At 38.5% G+C, this 9582-nt stretch overlaps 1 protein-coding gene across 2 annotated transcripts in view; it reads right to left on the bottom strand.

Annotated features, from left to right (window-relative positions):
• Window positions 1-152: 152 nt before the first annotated feature.
• Window positions 153-9582, bottom strand: part of ECD (ecdysoneless cell cycle regulator) — a 31698-nt gene continuing 22268 nt past the window's right edge. The window contains exons 9-13 of one of the 2 annotated variants that reach the window (XM_059662400.1): window positions 6166-6272; window positions 5853-6033; window positions 4488-4565; window positions 2002-2206; window positions 153-432 (exon numbers count right to left, since the gene is read on the bottom strand). In XM_059662400.1, the coding sequence (XP_059518383.1) occupies window positions 202-432; window positions 2002-2206; window positions 4488-4565; window positions 5853-6033; window positions 6166-6272 (802 nt within the window). In that variant the 3' untranslated portion in view covers window positions 153-201. The remainder of the gene's footprint in view (window positions 433-2001; window positions 2207-4487; window positions 4566-5852; window positions 6034-6165; window positions 6273-9582) is intronic. The other variant, XM_059662401.1, reaches the window with a different exon arrangement.

Here is a 9582-nt window from a genome sequence, read left to right as displayed (position 1 = left end):
GGATGTGCCTGCAACCAAGGTACATGCTCTTGACCAGAAACCAGGGACTCTTCAGTTCGGGGGCTGACTCTCTATCCACTGAGCCAAACCGGTTAGGGCTGAAGAAATATTTTTTTTACTAAATGAGTACTCTAAACTAGAAAGGAGCACACTCCGGTTCAATATTTATTTAAAAGAGAAACGACAGGCTCGATGGGCTGGTTAGTCTTCCGCTGGCTTACGTGTGGGTCTGGGGTCAGTGTTGTCCGGCAGCTGCACCCCCATGCTCTGTAAGAGGTTGGAAGCCGGTCCGGCCAGTCCGGCCTGGGAACTGTACGATTCCAATATATTTGAAACCAGGTTTAGGTCTACATCCACCGGCGTCATACCAGAGTCTCCTGCACCAGAATCTTCCTCATCTGAATTGCTATTGGTAGTCTGGGCTAGAGATTCCTTATTCATGGAGGGAAAGAAAATCATGGGATAATATGTCAATAGGCTGTGGTAGTTACAATGCAAAGCTAACCAACAATGAAAACTGAATTCCAAATTACTCTTCTTGATAGAAAGTAAAAACGAAGTCTAATAAACTATGTAATTTAACACATATATTAAAATTTGATTCCAAAGACTATAATACACTTCTTTGTAGTAAAAGTTTCTACAAATTGAATGACTTTCTTCCCTATTCTGAAATAGCCTAAGGGAGATAACCAGGGTTAAAGACATACATTTATACGGTGCCTAACAGTTTTAAAAAAATAAACATAAAAACAAACATTTTAAAAAAGAATGTAAATTTTTTCCTAAGTAAAAGAAACTAAATTTTCTTTTCTTTTTCCCAATGAAAAAGCAAAGTAAAAACCTGACGCTTCTTGGGGTTGAACCACAAAGACTCTGAATTGTTACTCGAGCCTCTGATTTCACAGGTTGGGGAAAGGATTTGAAAGATGCAGCTTGATCTACTCAAAGTGGTCCATGGACCAGTAGCATGTGCATCGCTTCAGAGCTTGTTAGAAACGTAAAATCTGAGGCCACACCTCAGACATACTTAACCAGAATCTATATTTTAATATGGTTAGGTGACTCATATTCACACTACCACTTAAGAAACACTGCTTTAGATAAACCTAATGTATGGTTTCTATTAGGTTCTGGCAATATTAAAAGTGGTTATAATTTGCCCTGACCAGTTTGGCTCAGTGGCTAGAGCATCGGCCTGTGGACTGAAGAGTCCCAGGTTCGATTCCGGTCAAGGGCATGTACCTTGGTTGCGGGCACATCCCCAGTAGGGGGTGTGCAGGAGGCAGCTGATGGATGTTTCTCTCTCATGGATGTTTCTAACTCTCTATCCCTCTCCCTCTCTGTAAAAAAATCAATAAAATATATATTAAAAAAAAAGTGGTTATAATTTTAAATGTGGTTTAGATGATCAAAACAAGGGAATAACATTAATTAAGGTCCATTATGAGTTTTACTATTGTCTCATTTGGTTCTATGACATGAGGATTATTTATTAATGGACAGTCACAGAGATGGATTTCAAACACTCATCCATGAGACGCCTCTTTGTCTAGTATTATAGTGCTGGTATAATCAGTAGGATTAAAACACGAATGGGAGATGAATTCTACATTTGGCTCTAAATTAGGGAAACTTACAAATCAAATACTATTAAGATTTCAAAAATATTTGGGTATTTAGAGACATTTCTTCTTTTTAAAAAAATCAATGTAAGCTCTTAGTATCACATACTAATTTCAACACATCACATGATATTATTTTAAATCCTGATAGATAACAAAGTAATATAATTAAGCTTATTTTAGGAAAATAAAGTTAATAATCCCTCATCCAACCAGAGTTAGGAAAAATTAGTATTCTTATTTATTTCAAATTTAAAAAATCAAATTTATCACACAAAAAATGATCACAAACAAAAAAACCCACTAAGATAAAATATGTTTTTAGCTATCCTTTGTAATAGACTCAGAAAGGAAAAGAAGTTAAACACACACATACCATTTGCTTCTGGGTGGTGAAACTTTTGCCAATGCTGGTATGTGCCAGTTCCCGGTCCATCTGGGCCATGTATGACTTGAGATCATCAAGTGTTCCTTTTACAGATGCTTCTTCCCCAGGTTCCTGTGTTTCAAAATCCAAGTCGTCATCACTTTCTAAAGATTCAAAGTCTTCCTCATCCTGGTCATCGGAGTCTGATTCAGGCCTTGGTCCTACATCCCAACACAGAAAATGCCACTTGGTAAAAAATTTTGAGTGATTACACCTCCCAAAAGACTTAGAATATTAGTTGCAGAAAAGAACCAATATACACAGGCAAACTCCTTCACAAAATTCACTTCCAGAAAATGGTACCGCTGGCAGATATTTGCAGAAAAGCACACAAGCTGAAATGAAAGATTCAACTCTTTTTTTAAAAGTGAATTAATTCACTTAAAAATTTAAAAACTATGCCAAAACCGGTTTGGCTCAGTGGATAGAGCGTCGGCCTGCGGACTGAAGGGTCCCAGGTTCGATTCCGGTCAGGGGCATGTACCTGGGTTGCAGGCACATCCCCAGTGGGAGATGTGCAAGAGGCAGCTGATCGATGTTTCTCTCTCATCGATGTTTCTAACTCTCTATCTCTCTCCCTTCTTCTCTGTAAAAAATCAATAAAATATATTTTAAAAAAAATTTAAAAACTATGATATGCATGAATATATTTTTTAAAAAAATATATTTTTATTCATTTCAGAGAGGAAAGGAGAGAGACTCATTGATCGGCTGCTTCTTGCATGCCCTCTACTGGGGATCAAGCCTGCAACCCAGGCATATGCCCTTGACCAGGAATTGAACTGTGACCTCTTGGTTCACAGGTCAACGCTTACTCAACCAATGAACTACACCAGCTGGGCTGCATAAATACACTTTGATGTGAACATTCATGTGAACTGTCTCGGCAGGCTAGGGGCATGCAGACGGGATGCTCAGAATTACTGCCTCACATTTCATTCTCTTCCTTGAGTTAGGCATCTTTTAACAGTTTGGTGGCTATCCAGACCTTTATGCAGCTCTGTCCTCATTACCAAGCATTTCATAATAGGGTATACAGCTGACCCTTGGACAATGCATAAAACTTTCAACTTCCCAAAAACATTACTAATAGCCTACTCTGGACCAGAAGCCTTAACGATGACACACACAGTTGATTAACATATATTTTGTGTTATATGTATTATATACTGAATTCTTATGATAAAGAAGGCTGGAGAAAAGAAAGTGTTAAGAAAATCATAAGGCAGAGAAAATACATTTACAGTATTTATGTGTAAGTGGACCCATATGGTATAGTCCCATGTTGTTCAAGGGTCAGCTGTACTATAATTTATTTAACCATTTCCCTTGTGATAGACATTTAGGATATTCCAATTTTTCTGCTACTACAATGCTGCAGTTGTCATCTTAGCACATATATCTTTTTCATAGAGTAAATTCCCGGAATCGAATAAGGCAGCCCTAATCGGTTTAGCTCAGTGGATAGAGCATTGGCCTGCGGACTCAAGGGTCCCAGGTTTGATTCTAGCCAAGGGCATGTACCTTGGTTGCAGGCACATACCCAGTAGGGAGTGTGCAGGAGGCAGCTGATCGATGTTTCTCTCTCATCGATGTTTCTCTCTCATCGATGTTTCTAACTCTCTATCCCTCTCCCTTCCTCTCTGTAAAAAATCAATAAAATATATTTTAAAAAAAAGAAATTGCTAAGGCAAAGGTTATAAACATTCTAGAGTACCAAACTGTCCTGAGGAAAGATGACTTACACTTCACCTCCCTCCCCCGCTTTGAACAGTGCTAATTTCTCTAACCCCTGAGAAAACTGGTTATCATCATTCTTTTAAATTTTTGCCAATATGGTGGGCAAAAAAGTAATCTCTTATTTTTACTGTGTATTTACTTGCATACTAGAAACAGTTAACTATTTTCAAATATTTATTAACTATATTTCTTCTTCAAGGCTATACCTTTTCATATCCATTGTTGGTTTCTCTTATTGGGCTATTTGGCTATTATTAGTGTGTAAGTGCAGTAAGTATAAAAGAGAAAAAATAATGTAATATGGGAGCCAAGGTAAACTCTAACAGCATTCACTCATTCAACAAATCCTATATAATAAAGAGCTAATATGCTAATTAGACCGGACAGCGGAACGACCTTTTGGACCACCTTCTGGAACTAGTGGGCAGGGCCGCGAGGCAGCCGGGGCTGCGATGGGCCGAGCCTCTTGCACGAATTTCGTACATCTGGCTTCCAGTATTTAAGCAACTACTTCTAAGCAACTACTATGTTAAGCACTGAGCTAAACATCCTCTGCAGAATCATTCAAGACAGCAGGAATTCATTGTTGAAAGCAACTCAAAATTATGAAGAGAAAGCATTGTTTTGTCTTCCGAAAGATCTAATGCTCCACTTCCCTACCCATACTACTTTCAAAATGAAAACAAACATCACACTGTAACTTACCTAAAATCTTATCAAAATAATTAAGGAAAGAATCTGCATCAAAAGTGATTGGAGTTTCAGAAGGGTCTCTGCAAAATTAAAGGAAAAAAACAATTTATCTAGAACATAACTCTTTGAAACTTCTAAGTCCCATTCTTAGGAACACTACTAGAGATATAACCTCAAAAGAGGTGCAACAGGAAAACTGTAGTTTAAATTTTATTTATTTAAAAAACATAAATATATTCTTATTGATGTTAGAGAAAGAAACAACGAGAGAGAATAATTGATTGGCTGCCTCCTGCACGCCCCCCAATGAGGATCAAGCCGGCAACTCACTCGGAACTGAACCCAGGACCCTTTAGTCCGCAGGTCAACACTCTATCCACTGAGCCAAACAGGCTAGGGCTAAAATATATTTTTAAAAATATATATATATTTTTTAATGATTTCAAAGGAAGGAAGATGGAGAGATAGAAACATCAACGATGAGAGGAAATCATTGATCGGCTGCCTCCTGCACACCCCCTACTGGGGATTGAGCCCACAACCTGGGCATGTGCCCTGATCGGGAATCAAACTAGTAATCTTCTGGTGCACGGGCTGACGCTCAACCAACTGAGCTACACTAGCTGGGCAGTAGTTTAAATTTTAAAAATCCTTATACTTACTGGTCTTGCAGGGCAACAGAAATACTGATAAAATCAAAGTAAAAATTGCACTTTGTTTATGCACATTTAACTTTAAGCTCATTTAAGGATCTACCCACCCTTTTCAAACTCCTACAAGATATAGCTAACATTAGCCAAAAAAAGTTCTTTAAGAACCAAATCTTTAAAAATGATTAAGAACAAACTTTCCTTTACCCCTGCTGTTTTGAAGAGAGAATACTGAACATAAATTGTAGTCATCTCATGAGCTCCACAGCATCAACATTGATAAAGATATTTTTGCTGTGCAAGTAACAATTCCATCTATCTTTTTTCCCCATTACTTGCCAAATATAACTTCCTAATTCTTCTATTATTTCCTCCCACTCTTTTGAGTTTGAAGCTTCCAATATGCAGGTGGGAGATGAGACGTCTGAGCTTGCTGAGAGCTGGATGTGAGGAGCCCACAAGGTTCTGAGCAAAAGTTGAAAGAGTAGAATGCACAGTTGCTCTGAACCACTCTGAGATGGTGGCTTTGAGATTGCAAAGGATAAGATCACTAGAAACCTGACTCCAGATAAGTAAATTATGCTACTAGATACCAAAACAGGGAAACAAAGCATTACAAACCATTTACTTAAAAAAAAAAAAAGTGTGCGCTTGGCAGTGATGGATGACTTCAACATCTTGGTTATGACTATAGGTATATACTTTAACACAAATTACCGAGGCAGCTCTGCTCCTTTGTGGGTGGAGACTTTGGATATGAAAGCTTTCATGCTCTTTGAGACTTGAGTTAAGTCATAGTGCTCCTTCTCCTTAGAAATGGGCTCTGGGTCTTTTTTGCCAGCAGCTTCTTGCAGGAGCTGATCCAGCTGATCTGGTGAGAGATCTAACCACTGGTCATCTGAAAGGAGAAAGCGTGATGCTGCCATACCACATGCACATGAAAGGTTCTCTCAGGGAAGGACCCTCTGAGACTTAGTGGAATGTTTTAATTTTTTCTAACCCATCTGCTCTCTCCTGGCCCTTCACTTACCATCTTCTGGGGGAAGATTAGCTTCTTCTTTCTTAAGCTCTTCGATATCAAATGGTAATGTCTGTAATAAGGTTAAGATTTCTTCACCTGGGCTCATAGCAACAGAGCTATAAAAAAAAAAGTATTTTTTTTATAAGAGCACTCGCTCAGAATAATAATCACAAAAACATAGCATTTTAAAGTTGCAAGGAATTACCTAGTCTAATTTGCTTTTAAAATACAGACCCCACCCTAGCCAGTGTTGCTCAATGGATAGAGCATCGGCTGGCAGACCAAAAGGTTCCAGGCTCGATTCCGATCAAGGGCATGTACATTGGTTGCAGGCTCCTCCTTGCCCGGAGCCCTGATCAGGCACATGCAGGAGGCAACCAATAGATGTGTTTCTCTCACACATCGATGTTTCTCTCTGTCTTTCCCTCTCTCTTCCACTCTCTCTAAAAGTCAATGGAAAAATATCTTCCAGTGAGGATTAACAGAAAAGATATAGACCTCCTTTCCTCAAATAAAATTTACCAAGAACTCTAAAATATAAAAAAGCTCAAAGCAAAACTGCTTTATACAGCAAATAAAACCATCAACAAAATGAAAAGGCAACCTGCTAAGTGGGAGAAAATGCTTGTAAAACATGTATCTGATAAGGGGTTAACATCCAAGATATATACAGAATTCATACAACTCAAAAGTGAAAAAAAACACACCAAACAATCCAATTTTAAAAATGAGGGGAATGGGGGATATCTGTAACACTTTCAACAATAAAGATAAATTTAAAAAAATAAAAAATGGGCAAAGGGAGAAAGAAATAAAACTGTCATTATTTGCAGATGACATGATTATAGAGAAACCTAAATATTCCACCAAAAAACTACTAGAACTGATCAATGAATTCAGTAAAGTAGCAGGATACTAAATAAATATCTAGAGATCAGTTGCATTTTTATTCAACAATAATGAAGTATCAGAAAGGGAAACCAAGAGAACAATCCCATTTACAATTACATCAAAAAAAAGAGAAAAGACCTAGGTATAATTTAACAAAGAATGTAAAAGACCTACACTTGAAAAATTATGACACTGAAGAAAGAAACTGAAGAAGATACAAATAAGTGGAACAAATAAGTGTTCATGAAGAGGAAGAATTAACATCATCAAAATGTTCATACTACCCAAAGCAACCTATAGATTCAACACAATTCCTAGCAAGTGTATTTCACAGAACTAGAAAAAATATTCCAAAAATTTATGTGGAACCATAAAGGAACCCAAATAGCCACAGCAATCTTGAGAAAGAAGAACAAAGTCAGGGGAATCATGCTACCTGATATCAAACTATACTATAAGGCCACAGTAATCACAACAGCATGGGTAAAAAAAAAAAAAAACAAAAAACAAACAAAAAAACCAAAACAGCATGGGTGAAAAAGGTGAAGGGATTAAACAACAAAAAGACCTCACATACACACACACACAAAAACAAAAAACATGCAACAACAAAACTCATAGACAAAGACAACAGTATGGCAATTACCAGAGGGAAAGGGTGGTGGGGGAGGCAGAAGAGGGTAAAGGGAAGATAAATGGTAATGGAAGGAGACTTGACTTGGGGCTTGAACACACAATACAATATACAGATGATGTATCATAAAATTTTACCCCTGAAAACTAAATATTTTTATTAACCAACTAGAGGCCTGGTGCATGAAATTTGTGCATGGTAGGGGGTTGTCCCTCAGCCCAGCCTGCACCCTCTCCAATCTGGGACCTCTTGGGAGATGTCTACCTGCCGGTTTAGGCCTGATCCCAGATCGGGCCTAAATTGGCCGGTGGACATCCCTCTCACAATCCTGGACCGCTGGCTCCTAATTGCTCACCTGCCTGCCTGCCTGGTCGCCCCTAACTGCCCCACTCGCCTGCCTGCCTGCCTGCTCGCCCCCTAACCGCTCCCCTGCCGGCCTGATTGATGCCTAACTGCTCCCCTGCCAGCCCGGTCGCCCCCAACTGCCCTCCCCTGCCAGCCTGATGGCCCCCACTACCCTCCCCTGCTGGCCTAGTCACCCCCAACTGCCCTCCCCTGCTGGCCTGATCGCCCACAACTGCCCTCCCCAGCCGTCCATCTTGTGATGACGTGAGGGCATCACGTGAGGGCACGAGGGCCACCTAGGTTTTTGTTAGTATAAACGTCACCCAAATAAATTCAATTAAAAAATTTTTAGAAATGGGCAGAGGAACTAAATAGATATTTTTCCAAAGAAGACATACAAATGGCTAACAGGTACATGAAAAGGTGCTTAACATCACTAATCATCAGGGAAATGGAAATTAAAACCACAGTAAGATATTACCGCATAACTTTTAGCATGGCTTATCAAAAAGACAAGATGTAACAAGTGCTGGCAAGAATGTGGAGAAGAGGGAACCCCTGTGCACATTTGGGGGGGATGTAAATTGGTATAGCCACTACAGAATACAGTACGGAGACTCCTCAAAAATTAAAAACAGAGCTCCCACATGAACCAGCAATTCCACTTCTAGGTATTTATTCAAAGGAAATGAAAATAGAATATTGAAAATATGCCTGCACTCCCATGTTCATTGCTGCATTATTCACAGTAGCCAAGATATGGAAACAACCTAAATGTCCAACAGATGAATGAACGAAGAAGATGTGTGTGTGTGTGTGTGTGTGTATATATACATACATATATATATGGAATGTTACTCAGCCATGAGAGAGAAGGAATCCTGCCATTAGCTACAACATGATGGAACTTGAGGTCATTATGCTAAATGGAATAAGCCGGATAAAGAAATACAAATACTGCATGGTATAACCTATATATGGAATCTAAAAAACAAAGTCCAACTCATAGGAACACAGTAGAAAAGTGGATGAGGCAAATAGGAAGAAGTTGGTAAGAGGGTAAACTTTTAGCTAGAAGATGACTTTTGGCTTAGGAGCTAATGTAAAACATGACTACAGTTGATAAGACTGTATTATGTAATTGAAATCTGCTAAAATAACAGAACTTAAATTTTTTCACCAAATAAATAAATAATTGAGGTGATAGATATTAAATAACTGGTTGGGGGAATCCTTTCATAATGCATACATATATTAAATCACTACAATGTATGCTTCAAAGATCTTACAATTTTGTCAATAAAGCTGGAAAAAGGTCTTGCTTTGGTTGAAATGGAGGCTGGAGACTCAGAGACCTACCTACTCTGTCTTCCCTCTGTCTCTGTAAGCTCCATAGAAGATCATTATGAAGCTGCTGATCTAGTATAACACCTTTTTCAATTTGTATTTATATTATATATGAGGAAAGAAAACCCAGAGGGAAGTATGAACAAAAAGTAATCTAACAGGTATTATATGGTAGACTAGCACTTAAAAAATACATTTTCTTATTCAGT

This window comes from Myotis daubentonii, chromosome 13, assembly GCF_963259705.1.
Source record: "Myotis daubentonii chromosome 13, mMyoDau2.1, whole genome shotgun sequence".
NCBI lineage: Eukaryota > Metazoa > Chordata > Mammalia > Chiroptera > Vespertilionidae > Myotis > Myotis daubentonii.
Note: the sequence above shows the minus strand (reverse complement) of the source record. Positions and strands in the feature narration are given on the sequence as shown.